The sequence below is a fragment of the Falco naumanni genome, chromosome 2 (assembly GCF_017639655.2).
Source record: "Falco naumanni isolate bFalNau1 chromosome 2, bFalNau1.pat, whole genome shotgun sequence".
Taxonomy (NCBI): domain Eukaryota; kingdom Metazoa; phylum Chordata; class Aves; order Falconiformes; family Falconidae; genus Falco; species Falco naumanni.
This window is the reverse complement of record NC_054055.1, coordinates 92,005,584-92,028,293: the sequence shown is the minus strand read 5'-3', so window position 1 is coordinate 92,028,293 and position 22,710 is coordinate 92,005,584. Positions and strand designations below refer to the sequence as shown.

Below are 22,710 nucleotides of genomic sequence, written 5' to 3'. Positions count from 1 at the left end.
AAAAGAAAAGTTACTGTCAAGTTGTAACAGTTGAAAAAAGCCTCCCAACTTTCTTAAGTACTGTATTATAGTGTGTAACATACAAGATTCTTAAAATTATGGATTGAAACAGCACAGCTGTGAAGATTCTACTTTAAAGGATGCATAATTATTTCAAAAGGGTCATATAAGGATGTTCAGACCAGTTTAACAAATCTCAAGGTCAAGTTTAATCATTACAATAGGCAAGACATGGAAAATGCTAGAATCTGAGGAACAGTTTTGTTTCTTAAGAATTAGCCAACCAGCAATCAGTATGCTGTTAAGAAAATGGTTGTCATACTTATTCCTCAGAATTTATTTTACTTCAATTCAAAAGATACTCAAGTTCTTCATCACACTTAAAAATCAATATTCAGATCTTACTATGCTTCTCCAATCCAAATCATCATCTCCAGCAGCCAGATTGTGTGAAGCATGTTTTATACCTTCCAGACAAGAACCTTAATATCCAATTAAAGAACACTGGAATTTACTGGGGAGAACGTCACTACAACAAAACTATGGCACTTCCTTCACCATTTCACAATGGTCATAATTTTTTGGAAAAAATCCTTCTCCATCTATTTTCCGCTCATTCCAAGTCAATTTAACCTTCAGAGACCATACTTCTCAGAGTCCATGCAAATGCAGAAAGCATTCATCAGTATACTACAGCAACAAGCGACCCATTTACCTTGTCCAAAGCATTTGATTTTCTTTCTGTTGTTTTTGTTATTTGGTGGTAGGTTTTGGTTGGTTGGTGATAGTTGGTTTGGTTTTGGTTGGGTTTTTTTGGGTTGTTGGGTGTTTTTTTTTGTTTTTTTTGGGGGGGGAGGGGGGGGAAGGCAGGGGTTGGTGCTTGGCTTTCCCCACCACCACCACCTGTAGACTGTAGACTTGCGTTTTTCTGAAAACAGCTCTAAGAACCTTTGCTTCTGTGCTTGAAAAAGTGAACTCTAATCCAACTACAAATGCTTATTCAAGTGTATTTACCTGGAGCTAGATGGGCACAGAAATACAGAACAAACAAGAATTCGCACAGAAACACAAAACTGCAAGGGGCTGTGTAGGTCGTCTAATCCAATTCTCTGATGTCATTAGAAACCTCACACTACTTTGATTACACTTGATCAATTCTAATAAAGGATTTAGAATGTTTTAACTACTGATCCTCACAAAACCTGTAACATTTTATATGGTTCAAAGTTCTTCTGCACTTCAAGATTATTGTTGTCCCATACAGACTGCAAATGAAGTGTTTATCATAAAACAGATGTGCCTAATTATTTCAGCTTCAGCTTATAAAACCATTTTACACCAACATTATACAGCATAGGATGCTTTATTCAGAGCAGCACTCCAGTATGCACTTTAAAGTACATAATTAAAGGTAACTTAACAGTGAAGCACACAGACACAGTAAAAAAGAGAAAGTTATTGATAACCCTTCACGTTGATTTAAAGCTGTAGCCTAAAAGGACATAATAACTTTACAGAGGGCTGCTTTGTCTTCCTATCAATAGGAAGAGGGATCAACTGAGCTCAAGGAAAGGATACTGAAACAGAGGCAACTGCAGAATCTCAGAGGCCACCTCTGACCTGCAATTACCCAAAGCAAGTTTCAACAAGTCTCCATGGAATAAATATGGAGGAAACAGGAGTGCAGAATCAAGTTTGCCTATAAAAGTACAAAGAGCCAAAATTTCAGAAAATCCCATTCAAGTTATTCCATGGGGATTTATAAATTGGAATTGATTATATCAATATTCATATTTTATAAATGGCTTAGTGAAAAATAAATTAGGCCAACTTACCTTTTCTTTCCTCAAAAATCCATCTCCAAATTTATTAGTGGTAAATCCCCTTACACCAACAGAACGCAACCGCTGGTACTTAGCCTGAATATATAAACCCTTCTGTACTAAGCCTGATTTATAATGGGATTGCAAATGGCCATCTGCAAAGCTGCTCTGTAAGGGTGGGGGAAGGGAGAAAAAAAAAATTATCAAACTGAGGGCACCAAAATTCAATAGTTTATGTTTATACACATATAAAACTTAACAGTACTGAACAACAGAAGTATGCACTTGTAAGTGCGGAATCTCTTCCTTTATTTCCATTTAATATTCCTCAGACCACTAGTTTACCATATGGCTCATATTGTACTTTTAAAACATCTGCAGTTATCTTCCTCATAGACAAAAGTAAACGTATCGTACAACATTTTTTCAAACTTCATTGACAAAAAAGTTTAAGACAACGCCTCACTATGGCTAACAAATTCAGTGATGTCAGGCCTGCAGTGGGCACACATACCGAGTTTAAAAAAAATGTCTAGTTCTGTTTAGTATATATATTTTCCCTACAGTTTTAAGATCTTACAGTCTGTACGTATGTTCATTGCTCTATGCCTTTGTTGCCTCCAGACGGGAATGCTGTAAACATAGTGTGAGACCAGGAGTGGAGGCCACAGACGTAACAAAAGGCTTACAGGTGAACAGCATTATAAATACACAGAATCTAGCAAGATCAACACTGACCACACCACAGCAGCTGAAGTTACAAATAGGTTTTCATTCCTAAGCACTTAGACCTCCAACAAAATAGGCAGAAAGAACCTTCAGAGTAAGAAAAACCCTGTTCATCATGATTTGTCATAGTTTTCCAGTACTGCTGTTCTAAGCTTGCCAATGTAGTCCTGACAAAGCATTCATGTATAAACTCATCCTTTCAAGTTTCACCATCCTCTCCAAACTGACACTACAATGGCTTTCCAGCTAAAAAAAAAAAAAAAAAAGAAAAGAAAAGAAAACCTCCTGACCATATAAAATTCTTGTTATCTTTTACAAACACCTTTTAAGGGTAGGAGAGGACAAAATATATCATAGAAACCGCCCTTCTTGAGCATGACCCAATTACTTTGGTGAAATCCATCTCTCTTTGACAAAGTAAGGATCACTTCAAGAAAAAAAAAAATATCACATGCTCTGAAGTTGCAAGGAGTTTGGTACCAGTTTTTCCTCTGCATTTTCCACTGTGTGCCTGGTGAACAGCTAAGAAAACTCTGTACAGAAAAGAGGTTCCTTTATGCAAATGCAGAGGTTATTTCCCAAATAATTTCACCCACCTACTGTATAGAACATAACTGAGAAGCTGGCCCCATCAGTCCCCCAGGGTTACTCTTATGGTGCACGTAGGCAGGGGACACTTGAAGACGACTTTTAAATACTAACCCTTTTCCTGAGAAGCATAAGAGTCCAGGCACAATACAATGAAGTAAATTCCTTAAGTTGATACATGCCTGCCATAGGGAAAACTGAAGGACATTTTTAATGCTGGGTTAAACCCCTGAACATAGTTAGGGTTAAAAGTTCCCATGTACCCCACAGCTGCTGTGGTTCTCTGCTTTGACATAGGCGGCTAGAAAGGAGGCCTTAGTGGTCTACAACTGCATTTGTATGGCAAGAAAAGAGGAGATCAAGTAAGAGATGCGGAAAAAGGTACAAGATATTGAAAATCAGATTACACGCAGCTTAGAAGTTTCAACTGAAATATCTATATGTTCTGTAAGAGGGGAGGGAGGGGAATAGCGTTATTATTAGTGTAGAACAGAACCAGCTGCAGACAAAATTAACAGATGATATACACATTTGGTATATAGGCACTGCAGTCACATAGCTTAGAGCAAAATGAGGTAATTAAGGTGTGTGATTAAGAAGCCATTAACTTTTAGTCTAAAAGTAAGAAAAAAATCTGCTATTGACATCTAGTTTTACATTAAGAATATTTTTAAAATAATGCTAATGACAATGCCTATGAACCAATGGCTCAAGCTCTGAAATAAGTCTGTATGAGCCATGGCACTGGGTGTGCCTGGGATGGAGTTAAGTTTTCTTCACAGCAGCCTACATGGTGCTGTGTTTTGGATCTGTAACTAAAACAGCACTGGTAACACACCACTGCTTTGGCTGTGGCTGAGCAGCACCCGCACAGCGCCAAGGCTTTCTTTTCTTCCCCTACTCTGCCTCTCAGCAAGCAGGCCAGGCACGGGCCAGAAGCTGGGAGGGGACACAGAAGAGCTGACACAAGGTGAGCGAAGGGATATTCCGTGCCATATAACCTCCTGCGCTTCAACAGAAGCTGAGGGGAGGGGGTTTGGAGCAGGTAGCCATTGCTCAGGAACCAGCTGGGCATCGGTCATCTTGTGGGAGGTGGAAAGTGACTGTCTTTGCATCACTTGTTTCTTCCTCTTTCCTTCACTTCTGAGTCTTCAACTCAACCCATGAGCTTTCTCACTTCTGCTCTCAGTATTTTCTCTCCCATCCTGCTGGGGGAGGAAGGGATCCGAGGGGAGAGCAGGCAAGCAGCTGTGCGGTGCTTAGTTGCTAGCAGAGGTGAACCCACCACAGCCATCACCACACTGAACTGTGCCTAACAGTGAATGAAGTTCAGTTCTGAAGATACCATGCATGTACCCACTTAAAGGCTGGCTTCATGATTTGCTGCAAAGTGTCATTACAAAAAAGACCTTTTAATAAGATTTCTCCAGATCCTTTATGAAACTGCTGTTATTTCCAATACCTTTTTTCTGTTTTCAAAAAAAAGTTTGAACATAGTGCAAGACCATTATTTCCAATACCTTTTTTTCTGTTTTCAAAAAAAAGTTTGAACATAGTGCAAGACCATTTTTTTTTTTTTTAATTACCCCAAGTAACCCCCCTTTTTTACTTAAAATGCCTCCATTTTATATACCAAGAAGAAATGTGGTGGGATTTGAGGTTGTCTGGGGTTTTTTGGGCGGTGAGGTGTGGCAGGGAATGGGACTGTACATATGTGGGTTTTTTGGTTTGTACATTTGGGTTTTTTAACTGATCCGCCAAGAATGTCTCCTCAGTGTAGGAGAGTCAAATCACCTTCCTATGTAGGTTTCAGCAACAGCATAGGAAGGAAAACCCCTGTTACACAGGAGGAAATTAAATGTAAAAGTTGATGAAATTAAGTCAAATCAGCACTGCTGTTTCCATGGCAATGATAAACGTGCTATACACATACGCAAACTGCAATGTAAGTGCATATGCTGTTCCCTACAAATATTAAAGTACCATGGGGATAGATCATTGGATACATCATTATTCAGGCAATTTTCATATACACATGCGATGACAACTTTGGTGGACGCTTTCATGCTTGCATTATCTCCAGCAGAACTACAGGCTGATGTAAAGGAAGGCAACGTTCTATTTTCTTTATATCAATTACCAACACTGCTTCAATGATATGGCAGCCAGTGCTAAAAAATCCCTCCATCCCCTACAGGGTGACAATACAGAGGTGACAGTGTCCTTACATATTAAAATAGTTCTACAAGGCTAACACTTTAAACTTGTTAACTTCAGCTTGGAAAAAGACTTTTTTTCATCAGAATGAAGTCATTATTTTTTGAGTGTTAGCTTAGCTATCCGATTAAGATTGACTGGCAAAATACACCTAAATGGGAGAGCCTGAAAGCCTTCTGTTTAGTCGGGGGGGGGGGGGGGCCCGGGGAACCACAAACAAAAAAACCACACTTACACTGACCTCCTCTTTTCAAAATTTCATCCAAAAATGCCAGCTACTTAACCATCAAAAATTCACTTCAACTTCACTATCTATAGAACAGGAAAAATGACTACCTATTCTGTAATTTATTTTACCCTTGAGAACACACCTGTTAAACAGGTTGGGGTATTTTTAAGGTAGAAAATGGGTAAGCTGTTCTAGATTTGCTTAATGCTTTTTTAATATAAAGAGCTCTCACTGGATCTACGCATAGCATGCCACTGTCAGTAGAACAAGAAGAAACTGGTTTTTGTTTTTCTGCTGAACCCATGATACATTTTACAATCAGAAGGCATTAGAAAGCCACTGCACTACCTTAGGAAGAAGCACAGTTGTCCACCCCTTGAGACTCAGAGTATATAAACTTCACTTTTTTAATTTTTTTGTTTTTAATTTTTTGAACGCACAGATAGCAGTATGCAGGGTATACACAAGAGATTAGTTCCCCAGAAGTCCCTATATGAAAGGCCTACCAAAACAACAGTAAGACAGTTTTGAAAGCAATACAATGCACATCTTCCAGTCTTGGGAAATAGTTCAAGCTTCCACACTCATCTGGTGAAGGAGAGTAGGCTGACCAGCTTGGGTTTTTTTGCTAGATAAGCTTTCTAGTCATTGTCTAAATTCAGCAATTCTCATTCCCAACTTTGCAGTTAATGTGTTTCAACTGCATGCATATAATACTGGACAACCTCACTCAATCCACTGCCAGCCCTCTTACCTACTAAAAGCTAAGCCCCCCATTATTTTAACAGACACAATTAGGCTATGATGACACAATTTTTCACGGCATTTAATACATTCCAAAATACCTCTCCTGTTACTGAACTCAACAGGACCAAATCACCAGTTTATGTAACATACACCTGACAAAAGCTGATCTGTACCTTAAAGTGCCTTCTGATGGGTCCTGCATTTTCAAGGTGTCCTCTAATGCGTCTGTGAGGGTAAGTATCAGTTGCTTTTGAAGAATAGTAAGAATTCTAGTAGGAAAACAGAGTTATTAGTTTAATGTTACTGAATTATTCAAGAAAACATACAAAGTTTCCAGGTTATATTCACAAATGTTCCAACTCTTTCAGTCTTGTAGCATTTGACATGACACTGAGGGAAACACAGTAACAGGAGCATAGGGCCTGGAGTCCAGTGAAGTGATAGTAGAGCCCACAAAAGCCACAGATGATACAGACCATCCTACTGGAATATCAACCTCTTGGAGAGATCTAAGCAGATAACAACCCAATTAAGATTCTCCACCCCTGTCCCCCAGAACAGATGACTCAATTTGCAAGCAGCAAGTGTAGCAGACAGACTGCTACAGCAGTCATTCCTCGAGTCAGGAATCAGGGCAACAGGATTAGTACTGTGGACATCCCTGGTTAGCGTATTTCAGAGCAGACACAGCACTGTTACTATACATGCCATAATGTGTAGCACATTACATTGGTCCTTACAAGATTCTACTTTTAACTGTATTACAGGAGAGCATTTGAAGATTACTTGCCTGCCACAGAAACACACGATTTCAAAAGCACGCCACACAGACAAGCGGTATTGACATTGTTGCGTCACCACACTGAACAACTGAAGTCAAACAACTATGGTTGCCTAAAATAGAGCACTCCTCCAGCCACTGTCCTCTGTATTTTGGCCCTTTTCTGACTTCCCCCATGACAGCTACCTCTAGATGGTGCACACAGCTAGAATATCATTTCCATCCTTGTTTACAATTAAAAATATTCACAGAAGCACTACATACTGGCAAATACTACGTTAAAGTCATCTAATGCAGACAGAATGGACTTGCTAACAAACCCTTCGCGATCAAATGAAATTTTTTTGTTTATGGCCCGTTCTTGAATAATCACAGAAGTATTCCAATGCTGTTGAATTCTTTTGTTCAAAGGCAATTTTAGCAGCTTCAAATACATTTTAAAGAGAACCTAAGAAGAGAACTCTTATGAAATATTTAATATATATTAACATCTAATAATAAATGAAAATGCATGCTTTACTGTTTACAGAACTTCTATTCTCTAACAAAGTACCAAACCTTTTCAGTGGCAGAAACACTTTTGGATATGCTTTCTTACCCTGTTAGTAATTGGGGGGACTATAAATGCAACAGAATGGTGTTAGAATCCAAGTTAGCTTTTAACTGAGTTTTAAGCTAGCTTTTTTTTTTTTTTTGAGACTGTATTATTGCCTAGAAGTCAACTATTTAGCTTCTTAAAACACCTTGACAAGAGGCGAATTCAGCAGATAGAGAGGAAGAAAGACATTATGGAGTGAGATCAAGTAGTCAAAATGGCTTTTCCATGAAAAAGATATGAAAAATTAAATATACAGAGGACAAAGCGTATCAGAGCCTTCCCAGCTCCCTTCTTATTCTAAGAATACGAAGATACTCCATGAAATCAAATTAACTTTCTCCATACAGCACATAATTAAATCAGGAAGCTCCCTACTGAAGTATACTCCTTCTTAAAGCTGAGAATTCAGCAAGATAAAAAAAAAATATCAAGAAAATTTCCTGTTATAGTTAAAAATAAACCTTGGGAAATTAAAACAAAGCTTGTCTTGACTAACTGTGGATACACCCCTCCTCACTCCTACCTCCCTCAAGATTCAAGTACATTAACGGAAACAAAACCATCTACAGTAGCAAACTACTCTTCAGGAATTTCCTAAACCAGAAGCTTTAATTGAAGAAAGAAAAAAAAAAGGGGGGGGGGGGGGAGGTTGTTAGTGTACAAATAGTTGTTCTGATCTTCTGTTCTTAAGCTATACTCTTTTTGTCAATAGAGTACAAGGTTAGATGGACATCCCTTACAATCAAGGCTAGACAGACATTCACACCTTCAAGACACAAGTTCTTCTGAAGTTTAAGTTCAACCCCCAATTACTGAATATTAATAAAAGAAACATTCCACTGGCCTGCTGTAAAAAGTGCTCATACCTAGCACTGAAAATTTCATATTTGTTAGTAATGGGATACCAGAATTATGCCAACCAAGTAGGTACCATTTCCATGTTCCACTTTAACCCTAATGACTAAGATTGTTCATTTAACAAGAGAACAAAACCTGGTGTTAATATCACATTTGATAGTTTACTGTAAGGACACATTAATAGGGCCAATACATTATCTGTTTCATATTAGGCAGCATCCTTGCATCAGATATGATCCACTCACTGATCAGGCTTTCAGTTTTCAAGCATCCATCTTTTACCAATGCTGATACACACAACTCCTCTAGCAGTGATAAAGCCGCAATGGAATTTTACTAACAAAGACAAAAATGTGCAAATACTTATCCAATACATTACATTTTTAAAAATCCTTGTGTTATAATTAGAGACACCGCAGTGGTTTTCTTGTCCAATACTCTTTTTTAAAATTATTTTTGCCTTATTTTCTGAGCCTTTGCACTGTTAATGCTTGCCATTTGAAACCTGGTGCTCTGATGCACTTTTCTGAATATTTACCTGTAAAGAACAGCAAACAAACCTGACAGAAGTGTTGAAGGTTAGAGTTTTTGTTTTGGGTTTCCCAGGGTTTGCTTTTAAAACTACTGCGGAGAGTTCCACCTCTAAAAGCGCTAAGAGATGTCTACTGGATGCTTTTTTGTGTGTTTTCACCTTTACAATTTTGCCAGTGCACTACTGCTACATCTCTTCTGCAGCATAAAACAGCTTCCCACAAGAACTGGGGAACTCTGCTTGGACCGTAGAACCAGCTGAACCAATACCTACCCAAGTACCTGAAACACTGAGCAAAACCACAGAATTTACTTTCTTTTTCAATAACTACTCTTAGCTCTTGCTTATGTTTCAAATTCTTCTCAGTTTTTCCATGTATTGCTGTGCCCCAATAACAGATGCTTCATTTAAGGATGTTTCCTATTTGAAAAGGTGTGGTTAACCCAGCATCAATGTTCTGGTGACCCATCAAACCACTTAAACCCAACACATTGTTCTGCAACCACCACCTTTTTAGCCGTGGTCCTTCCACTTTCCAAGGCGCTTGGCAGCATTCACACCTGAACCGTACTATTCTGATACAAGACTCTCCGAATGGTAAATTCCAAACATCTGTCCTCTTGCAGAAAGCAGCTGCCAGTGGCTTTTGCCTTCATTCATTTTTGGTTTTCTAAGGCTGCTTTCAATTCTACTGATATCATGTTTCCAAAGAAAGTAGCAGTGGACACAGCTCTGAATTTACTGTAGAAAGCCTACTCAACATAGAAATTATACATGTGGCTGAAACTGCAGTTGGCTGCTTGGATGCCACTCCACTTAACTCACACTACAAACACTAAAGCAGTGCTGGCAGCCTACACATATGGGCATCGAGCTTGAGTCCACCAGGATAAGCTCTTTTTCAATCACACCCAGTCCTGAAGGACTCCTTCAAGGAAAGCCATTTTGAGCACCATACATTCTCACACAACACATCTACATGTCACAGGTAGTGCCACACTACCAAAGCTAGCTCATTCAGCTGAATTATTTGTATGGCCTCAGATACGAGTTAGCTGTATTAGTGATCCACTCTGCCCAGGAAAAATTACCCTCTTTCTGCATTACTTTATATATTGAGCATTAGACATACTAGATAAACAGGAAAACTGACAAGGGGAGCAAATAAGCAAAATAATTTATTTGCAATTACTATATTACTATGGTGGAATGACTTTGGCTGAACACCATGTGCCCTCCGAGCTGCTCTATCACTTCCCTTCCTCACCAGAATGGCGGGGGAGAAGGGGCAGAATAACATGGAAAAAACTTCACGGATCAAGATAAAGGTAGTTTAATAAATCAAGAGCAAAGGCTGCATGCAGAAGCAATGGAAAACAAAAAAAAATTATTTTCTACTTCCCATCAGCAGGTGATGGCCAGCCACTTCCCAGGAAGCAGGGCTCCAGTACGGATAGCAGTTGCTCCAAAAGAGTAACGTAAATAAGGAACGCCCCCCTCCCTCCTCCTTTCTCTTAGCTTTTGTTGCTGAGCAGACACCATATGGTATGGAATATCCCTTTGGTCAGTTTGGGTCAGCTGTCCTGGTTGTGTCCCTCCCAAGATCTTGCCCACCCCCAGCCTACTGATGAAGAAGGTTGGAGACACAGCCCTGGTGCCGTGCAAGCACCGCCCAGCAGCAGCCAAACCCCTGGTGTGTTATCAGCACCTTCCTAGCTACCAATGCAAGCACAGCACTGAGGGATGCTATGGGGACAGAACTCCATCTCAGCCAGACCCAATACAATTACTTAATGAGCAATTACTACTTGTTTTGGAGGACTTCAATCTCAGTCTTAATATTTTTTTTCCATTACAACCTTACGTTGTTTTACACTGAAAGTTCCACTATTATATAGGCAAGGCAGATACGTTTCAGTGATGGTCAGAACTGACTACATAGAAGCTACTTTTGATGGACCACAAAAGTTTCATGGTCTTTTGGAACCCCATCCATAGGGTATTAATTACAATGTATTAAGAATGGCAAGTTCTGTTTGTCTCCTCCTTATTTTGCACCATCAGGGGGGAAAAAAAAAAGTTTTAGAATTATGCTACACACACTAATAAAGCTTTTCTGGTCTCACCAGTTCCCCAAATTAAACAGACAAACACATGGAAATAAGACTCAATTTAGAAGGCATTCTCCAGAAGAGACGAATTTATTTCTACTGAACCTAATAACACTGTTTTGCCCATTTCAGTATTAAAGTACATCACAAAGATAGTTTAAGAAAGAGTAAGTGCCCAGAATAGCTTTGATAAACAGTATGAACACAGATAATCTATTGCATTGTATAACATTCCATCCTCAGGAATATAATTTCAGACTTTTCTAGTTATTTCTAGGATTTATTCCTCATTTTTATTTGTTTTTAAAAGAAGAGCTTTCCAGAACTACTATCATAACTAGAAGAAACATTGTTTTACTAAAATGCCACCCACACAAGATTCAGACCTTCCCTTCCAACCACTGACAACTAGAATGCAAGAGAGTATTACTCCTCTCCAACTGTTCAACTTCACCTCAGGTTATCTGTTCAACAACAAAGCCTTCTACTTTACAATTTAGGTAATACATCATTAAGTGGAAGAAATGCAGTATTAAGTACCAATTTCTTTGGCAAAGCTACAAGCAATACGAGTTTTTATTTCATAAAGCTTCTTTATCAGTTAACTTACATGTGTAATTTTGAATTTAAAATTTAGTTCACAAGTTTAGTTTGACCTGTTCCTACAACTCAATAAGGGATCTAAAGCTGACCACCTCATTTCTGGACTAACTGAAAAAAATGCTTCGATTTTGCCCAACATACCAAGCTAAACTAGCTTTCTAAATCAACAAATTCCTGGCCAACTCGCTGCTAGGTTATAAAAAACAGTAGCAAAGTTACTATGGACTACAGCCCAGTCACGCAGAAGCAAAAGAATCGTTTTCATTGTATCAGCATTTGGCCATAAAAGTGGTTTTAGCACACTTGTATTAATCTATGCTTCAACAAATACCTAAGGAAGTACTCTTGTGCTAGAACTATGAAATTATGAGTAGTTTTACTGTTAAGCAAAATCTGAAGATCATAAAGCCTCACTTGAAATTTAAAAGGGCAAGACATTACAGATTGTTAAAATTTACATCAGCATAGACAATCCAGTAAATACGAATTATAAATCTAAGAACAACAATGCAGAAGCTACTAATTCTACGTTTAGGCTTACCAGGTGAGGTTTCCCAATGAATTTCCTGAAAGGTGGCTTAATAAACCTCATAGGCTTTTGGAAGCCATCGAGTTGAGAGTTTTGTAATTTTGAAAGACTGCAGCTTTGCTGGTTCCTGATATGTATAAGAGAGAGGAGAGAACAATTAAAATCTAAAGCCACAGCATATCAAGCCCCTGTATTTTAAATGGCCTTAATCTAGCATCTGTGTCACTTAGAAGTGCAAAGTGAAGGTTTTTAAGTAATTGTTTTTCCTAGGACGTTCAACAAATTACTAGTCCAAGCCCAAGTTGCACAGAATTACATGGTAAACTGTATTACTTTATGCAATAAGCAATTAACAGATACTCTGCCGCCTTGAAATGCTCGCTATGCACACCAGGTTTCCCCGGCTCACCCGACTGGGCCCGCACGGCTGGTCATTGCTGCCCTCCGCTGGCTGAAACGCTTTACGCCTTTCAGCAGTTCTATACTGTACTATCTTTAAAGCGGTACAGAGCTTTCCATTTCATGAAATCCCAAATCCGACAGAAGCTCAGGTAGATAGGCAGATGCTCCAGTTTCATCCTCAGCAAGCAGGCTGTTCTGGCCTCGGGCTTTTGCTTGCCTTTTTTTTTTTTTAACTGAGCACATTGCTACCACAGAAGTGTCCATAAGCCTCTAAATATATACCATGAAAAGTAAACACCAGAAGTCAAAATTCATAGTTCACAAAATATACAGAAAGAGTTTTCATACCTGAAAAACAAACTACTAAGGCAAAAATAGAGGCACACTGGACTAGCTCATAGGCATTGCCAATATCTCATATCTGAGCTATTAAAAACCTCCAATCTCAGGAAAATTCTACCAACCACACCATTACTACCCTCAGCTCATGTTACGTTATTCATATTACTCTGACAGCGTAACCCCTCCTTCACATCAAACTCCAGGATAGCCACACTTACTAGAGGAACTTGTGCTTCCCACTGAGTAGCATACACAAAAGGTAAGCAAAGAAGCTAACTGTGGAAGTTGCAAAAAAAGTCAGGTCAAATGTACACTAAAAACATAGCCCCGGGTACATAAAAGGCTATATGCAACAGTCCTCATGTTTTTTGGTTTGGGTTTTTTTTTTCTCCACTTGGGAAATTTTATTTTTTTTGTTTAAAGAACACCTAATACAAGAAATACTTCTGCAGCTTCAAAAGTCAGTTTTCCCAAATAGGTGTGTTTTGCTGCTATTTGCCATTATAGACTGCATTTAAAATGAACAAACAGCAGCATATTAAGAGCTATGTGTAAATCATGACTACAGTGTAGATACATTTCATTACACTTCGGCCATTCTTTAATCAACATTTCTTCTAAAGCAAGTCATCTCTCTAAGCAACCAACTTCACAACATCAAAAGTGAAACAGGATGACTGAGGTTAGCAAACAGCTCTGGGGCAAACACCTTTAACAAACTTGGAGGAATTCATAGCAGTAAAAAGCTATCCAAAAATCTAGCTTTTCTTCATAGAATTATCCAAGAATCAGAAAGAAAGAATTCCAATTCATTGCTCATATTCTACATGACGCTACATACAGAATAGCCAGGGCAACACAACAACATATTCATTCTAGAATGCTTTTATGTAACTACAAAGTACCAAGAGAACGTTGTTATGTGGCACATCAGGGAGTTACGCATCTTTAAATTCATTTCTTCCCCTCTACCCATTCAGTGCTACAGTTTGAGCTTGATTTTCATTTTTTCCCCACTATAGCTTAACCTCTTTTTTAAGATAACACTCCATTACAGAGTAGTTTGCAATGTGTGTCAGCTGGATTTCAGTCCAAGTGAAACTTACAAGGACAAACTATGGAAAAGAATCTCAAGAAATGCGAATTTAACTGTGGAAGGGTCAAAAATGAACACATAAGAGAACGACAGACTTGGGCCAACAAGACTGTTATTCGCTAATTACCTTGGAGCTACACCGTCTACATGAAACACTCTCTCATCTTCATTCTTCAGTCTCTCTTTTCTTCTCCTTTCTATATCATGCCGTAGATCATTTGGATCTTCTGACACTCTGATAATGTTCTAGTTAAGAAGAAGGATTAAAGTCAACTTAGCTAGTAATAACCAAACACTGACATGGTTCTGCCCTTCAGGGGTCGCTTCCTGTATATAACCTTGCTAATGTCTTTCAACTGTCTGCACATAGGACAGATTCACATCAACCCAAGGATTCAAAGTCCAAAACAACAACAAAAAGCAGTCCTGAACAATTACCCTTCTTTCACCAGTTGCCTTTTTACAGGTTTCCAAGCAGTGAATAGAGCACTAGAATTCTGCATGGGCTCGCTAAGGCAAAAATATTCACATAAAGTCCTGTAAATCTTAAGAGGTTCTACTATTCTTAAATAACTGAATCTCCACATGTCTGTACTATAGAAAAAGAGGTAACTAAACCACAGTAAGCATAGCTTGGAAGGGTAAGACAGAAAATCTTATATACCTGGATGAAAGCATGGAATGTAATAGCATTCTGAGGACTTACGTGGAGGTCAAGCCATTCTAACATTGGAGTAGAAGAAACAGTAAGGCTTTTTCTACTTTCAGAGGGAAAGTAAGAGCCACACGTCAGTCACCTGCTTAGTATTTACACTACTTAAAAACAGATCAGGGTTCAAGCAGCAGGAATAACCACACTCCAGCTATGCTGGAGAACATGTCCACATTTTACTCATCAGTCCACATGCTGTCCTTGCACCACTGTGGTATCTGTACATACACTCAAGGGTACATTTCTTTCAAAATAGGCAGGATTACTAATTCCCTTCAAAACATCTATAAATGACGTACCAATAGCAAGGAGAAAATGTTTACACCTATATCATTTTAACTTACTGTTTGCTGAAAAAGTTTACCAAAAAAAATCAAGATACCTGAGGAGATTCAGATGGCACAGTTCGTTTGTTCTGAAGTTCTGCTAGAGACACGTCAATCCTCCTAGAATACCAAAAAAAATTACATTTAAAAAGTGCCATCACTGTAAACAGCAAAAGCATTATTGACCAACTACAGAATTCTTTACTGATTAAGGGCAGACAGGTTCAAGTCAGTAAAACAATTTAGATTGCATTTAGGTAGTTAATGTTCAGTAGACTTTACACAAATAAAGGAAGACAAAAAGCACATTAACTACCTGTGTATTTCTGGATCCAAACATATTTTAACTTCATTCATATTTGCAATTGGTTTATCCTGAATTTTTGAGAACCGTTCATGTAGAGTTATGTCAGAAGATGCAAAATAATTTGCTGTGAAGAGATATTAAGATACAAGAATGTTTATTTGTAGTATTTGAAATGCACAGTGGGAAATTTTATTTTTTAAAAGATTAACTCTTAAGGACATCAAAACCATTTCTGAGATTAAATGTCAAACTACTTCACTTGCAGTTTAACATTCACAAACGAAAGATTAGGCCAGCCCAACTTTGACATCCTTCTTATTAACTTTCTGTTGAGCTTAATCTTAAGTATTTGAGTACTACCATGATAAAGCTGACAAATAACTAGAATCTATAAATAAAGTTCAACACTGAACATGACCCAGCATTCTAAACACTAATCTGAGAAATTAAAGGAACTCTATAACTAGAAGTTGTGACTAAAGCAAAGCTCCTTTTTTTCTTCTCTTGTTTTCTGAGCAAGCAAGTTAGTCTTAAGTACCAGCATAAAATCCTTTCGACCTTAACACTCCACAATCATGCCTCTATTATGGACCGAGACCTTCCTACAATCATTCTCCACCCAAGTAATTTAAATCCTCAACCTACATTTTCCTTAAACAATACAGAAGGAAGCCAAAAGCAAATACCTGAGACTTACAAGGACAGCATATCTAACTAATTAGATTTGGTTTTAATAATTATAAATATATAAGCACATACATATACCCCAAATATAGCCACCTTTAACTTGATGGATAATTGTGATTATTTCCTGAGTAAATTCTCTTGATGGGTCGTTCTCAACATTTTGTGTTACAGATTCCATGTGCTCAAAGACTGGATGAAAATTTTCAGTTTTCCTTCCAACAGCAACCAGATCATGGGACATCTGTCTCTCTGTAGTATGACTAGAAGTAGTCCTAGAATAAAAAGTTGCAGATACTCATATTAAAAGAATTCACCATATCCAAAAATTTCAAACAGATGAGAAGAACAAAACAGTAAGAGTTGGGTTTTAAGAAGTTCATTTTAGGAATAAATGTGATGAAAATTGAAATTAATTTTGTTCCTTTTTTTTAATTAAAAAACTCATAAGGTGATAAGGAAGAAAAGCTGTAATGAGATACAAAGAAATATGACTAAACTCTCAGGAATCCTTGTTATGGTGAAGTATATAATGCAAAATCGGTGAACTGTAAGCCTAATTAATCTAGATTATCAAAAAAAGGCAAATGAAGATCCTGATACACTTCTTTATTATACACACTTCTGGAAGGCAATTATGTGTCTTTGTTTATAAGGAGCTACCAGACAATTTTCAAGAGTTGAGAGATGTAGAAAACTCACCGCATCTTTGGGAACTGAATCATCACTTGAGCCTAGTAAAACAGCTTTACAGTGGCAACGTGTGAACTTAATGTGTTTAGCATCTTTTTGACAAATTTTACTCATTCTAAGTAAGTTTATGCCCCAAATGGTTGCAGTGCTGCTTAAGAATTATTTTGACAAGGAAGCTAACACTTTAAAAATCCTGCTGTTCTTGTTGCAAGGAAAATGCTTGTCATTTGGAAAGATAAATTGAGGACTCAAACAGCCCACATAGAAGCTTTTAGAATAAAAGACTATTTACTGTGCATTCTTTAAAGTGATTATATGCCTGCCCATCCTGTATTTGAAGCATACAGGACTAGAATTTCATACAAAAATTGTATTAGAAATAGCCTCTAGCAGGTGCCAGAAGTTACCTATATTCCCCCAGTAAACCGGAAATAAACGCATGCAAGAGAGAATCCAAACACTCTCAATTGCAGATAATTTATCTACCTGCTTCCCACGTTTATAAAGAAAGTATTCTTCTCAGCAGTCATTTCAAGTCAGGTGTTTGTTAAAAGCCTAAAGTAGGCAGCAAAAATATTCCCGGTCATCAGCTTCTATAAAATTAGCATTCTCATCTTCAAAAAAATAAAATATTTAGCACTTTTGGCTGCAGAAGCAAACCTTCCACACATGAAATCAGCTGTAATCAATGCAGTAGTCTCTTCAGTCTGCAAATAATTACCATGTCTATTGTGCATGACTTTCAAAAACAGCACAAGAGGCTACTAGATACAGGAATCATCCTGTGGGCTTGCAACAAAACGCAACAGTAATTATTTTCCTCATGTTATCATTCAAGAACTTAAATGCTTGCCCTAGCCATGAGAACAGGAGCATTACTCCACTTCCCTTTCCTCAGTCTTTAATATTAGCCCCTTATGTGCAGACAGTAACTTTTCTTTGTAACTCGCGTTGGTTTATGTTTCTGAAATACTGGAAAGTGCAAAAAATTGATTTGTTTTATTTGAGAAAAGAGGCAAAATACCGTTAAAATAGTGAACGCTGATCATTTTGGAAGGGGGGTAATCTCTTCCAGAAGGAATTACCACCATTATACAACATTCTGGCCTGCAAATGCAAGGCAACAAACCAAGCTGCTTACTACTCTCTATCATGTATCCATCATCTACATTTTCATAGTATTACCACTTTTTTCCAATTCAGCCAGTCTTGGGAATGCCGAAGGCAACCACAAGTATTACAAAGAAGACAGACAGAAGCAGACTCTACTTTTTCAGTTCTGACACCTCAACAGATTGCCACTTCATTTGTTACAACAATAAGTAACAAACTAGGGATATCTCATTTTTCAATTGCTTTATTGAACTTGAGATCTTGAACATCTGATTATGTCTGAGATCTATGTAATTTAAAGGTTATCTGCGCTTTAGAAGAAATAAGGGATGACTCCCTAAAAAAAATGCCATCATATTCCAGAAGAAAGCACAGGGCTAGGCTTTTTTGCTTTTGGGGGGATGGGGGGTAGGTTTGTTTTTAAATACAAGTAACACATTTACTTATCATAAGCCACTTTTAACTACAGGTTTGTATCAGGCATAACTGTTCTGTCCACTTCCCACTGCAACTCCATGAAGTGAACCTGGGGATTTGTTTCTTTGTTTAACTAGAAGTAGGATGTAAAATTCCAGTCTGAACAAGTTAACATTTTAAACAAAATAAAATTTAAAAGGTACAACCTTAGTTTGTCCTGGTTACCTCTTAAAGAAACCATGCCTTCCTCCAATAATGATATACTGTAAAGAGACAGGAAGAAAGAAGAGGAGGTGAGGGGAAACCAATACCTGTACTTGTTCACCATTTTCTTCGTATCCACTTTGATTGTGAGGTGTTCCCTCCTACAGTTGACATCTGACATTTTCGTATCTGAAACAGTATGACTTGAATCATGCTGGCTATCGGAGGACTCTACTTTTTTCCTGAACTCCCCTTCTTTCCTTACTCTTTCCTCCGGTCTGTTTTTAAAAGATCTCGAATCAGCATCTGTTTTGGAAGAGTTGACACAAGCATTGCAGCCCTTCTTTGAACTATATTTAACTGGTACTTCGACATGCCCTTCTTCAGTCCGTCTCGCTCTTCCACCGCTACAGTAATCTAACTCTTTGCTATTCCGGGCACCCTTAGAAGAACTGTATTTCTGGTCTTCCTGCTTCACATACTTCTGAGCTCTATCATCTGAAAAAGGCTTTTCCCCATCCAGATGCCTGCGCCGTTTGTGACCATACTCATAGGCTATCTTTGTGACAGAACCCTCCGAGTACTCCCTTTCAGCCGATCGGTGGGACTGGGCACCCAGATTTCTTTGCTCCTTTTCTTGATAGGGTGGAAAAGAACGTTCTTGCTTCCACTTGGAATTTCTTGCTACTTCTCCACCGTCATACCTCTCCATTTCTTTAGCCCTTTTAGACGTGTGCCCATATTCTCTGTAATCGTGATCTTCAGGATACCTGTGTTGACATAAAGCAATTTACACTTGCACTAGAGAAGAAAGTGAGAACTTATATGTGCAGAATGTTGGACAGCAGAATGCGTGGCAAGTTAACCCATAATCCCTCACGCCAAGGTACAGATGTGCAGGGGCTCTTAAGAGGGAAATATTATCCTTTCATACTCTAGCCATCAATATGATTTACTTAAAAGACAAATACTTCACTACTACCAGTCGCCCATAATTAAACTACAAAGTGGCCAACGTGTTTCAAGGTGGATATCTTCAACTATAATGAAAACAGACTTTCACTTGAGGCTTTACACCACAATACCCAGGTTTTAATTATTTATTCCTATACCTCTTCTGTAAAGAGCTCCTTGCCGTAAATTCATCAGAAACTCTTCTGGGTGACTGACCATACTTCTCTTCATGTAACCTCTGGTGCCTCAAGTCATCGTCATGCCATTTTCTTTCAAGTTTACATGAAGCCCCTAACGGTCTATGAAAAGCTTTCATTCTTTTTTCATTTCCAGTGGCTTTGTAGTGCTCAAACATGTATCTGTCTTCCATTTTGTGGTGATAAAATGGACGATCATGCTCTTTATATGGTATTTCCGAGTATTTTGGTGGTAACTGGCATCTCCTATTGCTTTCAGTTCTTTCAGAAGATTGTGTTCTGTAGGGCTTATGACTGTAAGTATCTTCCATGGGAATTCTTTTCAGGTTTGGTGAAGGTGACCTACGTTCATATATTCTCTGGTGGTTATTTCCATGAGGTGCAAACCTGGAATTGCTTTGTCCGTATTTTTTATCTTCTGTTCTCCAAGGCATAGGCTTCTTTGGGTCCTTACGAAAACTTTTATATTCACAGTCATAATTAACATGAGCATGCCTTTGCCTATGGTGCTCTGGACTCCTAAATGCTGGAGATAAGGACCTAAGGCAAAAATAAAATCCACTTTGAGTAGCCCCATAAAATTGAATCAACATCTTCCTAAGAACACCTATTCTCTAAGAAAGTATAGTTTAGTACACAATTTTAGTCAACTAGTAAAAAAATTTAAAACAAGATATTCAAAGTGTCATTTGCCTGGCTGGAGTACCAAGCTTACTTTTACCCAATTTAAAGTTTTCATAGTAAAAATACCCACTCAAAATAGTAGTAAATCAATCATTTTTCTCTCTTTGTAGTTTTTCATTTAAAACTAAAATAAATTCATCGTATGTGAAGTTTCCACTATGTGAAAAACAACTGTTACACAAATTTTCACACTTCAATCATTCCCTATCATTTTCAGTGCCAAGAAAAAAATGGGGAAGTAAAAAAAAGCCTATATAAAGAAATGAAGGAAAAAAAAAACCCACCAAACTTTTTCAGTTTTTTTGCATGCTAAAACAACTCACAAAGCTGACTGAAAACATTATAAAATATCCTATTTAAAATGTCACACAGGTAGGCTTTTTCCTGCAGAAAACAGTGAGAAAGATGTTTTTATGTAACTGTGTGTACACGTACATACATGCATCCACATGCATTTCCACACTTATTGCAGCTTGAAAATATTCAATTGCTAAGATCCACTCAATTGCTTTCATTTTTGTACCTATAGGTAAAAATGCAAAACTGAGTGATGCAACCTGTTGAGTTTCTAGCCAAAATCTCCTTAAAGAAAAAGCAGCACAGGGCACCAGTAAGAACCAGAAAGTAATCCCAGATATAACAGTTCTGCTTGCATTCAAGTATTCACTGTACACTCTCAATACACTAATACAAACATCAAAAAGCAAGTTGCAATTCAAGGGAGTCACCTCCTTTGTACACATATTACAAACATACAATTTGGCATAACTATTTGCTCCTTTTCTGCAAATGAGTTCAAACTCTGAAGCACAGATCTTTGCAAAACTATAATGGTAACCTCCAGTAGCACCCATACTGCTGCTGCCACCCCATGTTGTTCTGGTTGAGGCTTGCATTTCAGAGAGCACTGGGACATCCCTCCCTGCCCTTCACCCAAAGAACATGTTCACAACTATCCATCTAGTATGGAAGTAGATGAGATTTCTCTTTTTAAAAACAAATCAGTAAGACCACACATATTTTACTGTGTTATCCAACAAACTTGCATGGTCTTGGTCATCACAACTTTATTAGTCTGTTTAGAAGAACAACCCAAACCCAGCAGAAAAGTAGTTTCAAGCTCTTGAAAGTTAAAACTGTATTCCAGCCTCCTAGTCTTAACACCTCAAATTTGCATTTCAAGTCCTGAAAATCAGGCAGGTAACTAACAGCATAAAGTAACCCGGATGCTATTCTGGTGACGATCATCGATGATGCATGCTAATAGGCTAGTGTCCAAAAACAAGGGTGCCAAATCCTGTGTTTTCAGTTTGTGTTATGCTGCAAGGCATATCTAACTGTGCTGAATATCAATTTGTAAATGAGCCCCAAAGGCTCAGAAAGCCTGAGGTATGTGAACTAAGTAGGTTTTCGGGTTTTTTTAAATAGTTGATCTGCCTCCCCCTGATGACCAAGAGGCAAAACAGGAGTGAGTTACAGACATGACGTGCACCAACGTGCACCAAGTGGTGCTTGAGTAAAAATACCCTTAACTAGTTTGGTGCTTGGACTTTGTGCTTAAGGAGTTCCAAGTCCCAAAACATGCAAGTTAAACACAGTTCTTGGCAGACAGCAAAAACTTAACACCTCCAGCTTTAAGGAAAAAAAAAATCATAACATCAAAACTGCTAGTTGGGAAAAAAATTGCAGCAGATGTTCTGTTTAGAAAATATTTAATAAATATTTATATCATATTAATTAAATTATATAAGTTATGAAATAAATTTTACAAGTTACAATTCTGGATGTAACTTTCTTTTACACAAGTTATAAGTCCTAATTGTAAATCCTTATATAGAGTTACATTTCAGAACTCAAGTTATAAAGAAATATTTACCTTTGTTTCCATCGTGGTGATCTCGATCTAGACCTTGTCATCTTCTCTCATATGTTTATATGAGTTTCTTGAGGCTGTAAAAATAGTACAATTTACTAGCCTGATAACAGAATTGCACTACAAATTGCAACAGGGATAGTTGTTTTTAACAAGTGTATTGTTAGATACTTCAAGGTTGGAATAATGCGTATTTTTACGTTGAATTACTTTTATCTTCAATTCCCATTTTAAGGCTAGTACCTTTTTTTCTAATTGTTGATCTTAGAATACAGCTTATTTTCTTTATAAAGATTTAATTAGTTGACCATTGCTCCCTTTTTCTCTCGATTTTGTGAAGCTGCCTACTCACTTTTTAAAT

The 22,710-nt window shown here is 37.9% G+C and overlaps 1 protein-coding gene across 2 annotated transcripts in view; it reads right to left on the bottom strand.

Moving 5' to 3' along the window:
- Window positions 1-22,710, bottom strand: part of BCLAF3 (BCLAF1 and THRAP3 family member 3) — a 35,812-nt gene that overhangs the window by 5,099 nt on the left and 8,003 nt on the right. For both annotated transcript variants that reach the window (XR_005826169.1, XM_040582560.1), the window contains exons 2-11: window positions 22,353-22,426; window positions 19,754-20,332; window positions 18,749-19,411; window positions 16,311-16,489; window positions 15,540-15,654; window positions 15,280-15,343; window positions 14,313-14,431; window positions 12,358-12,472; window positions 6,507-6,602; window positions 1,836-1,991 (exon numbers count right to left, since the gene is read on the bottom strand). Coding sequence is in view for 1 of the 2 variants with exons in the window: in XM_040582560.1 (XP_040438494.1) it covers window positions 1,836-1,991; window positions 6,507-6,602; window positions 12,358-12,472; window positions 14,313-14,431; window positions 15,280-15,343; window positions 15,540-15,654; window positions 16,311-16,489; window positions 18,749-19,411; window positions 19,754-20,332; window positions 22,353-22,393 (2,127 nt within the window). In the remaining variant the exon portion in view is untranslated. The remainder of the gene's footprint in view (window positions 1-1,835; window positions 1,992-6,506; window positions 6,603-12,357; window positions 12,473-14,312; window positions 14,432-15,279; window positions 15,344-15,539; window positions 15,655-16,310; window positions 16,490-18,748; window positions 19,412-19,753; window positions 20,333-22,352; window positions 22,427-22,710) is intronic.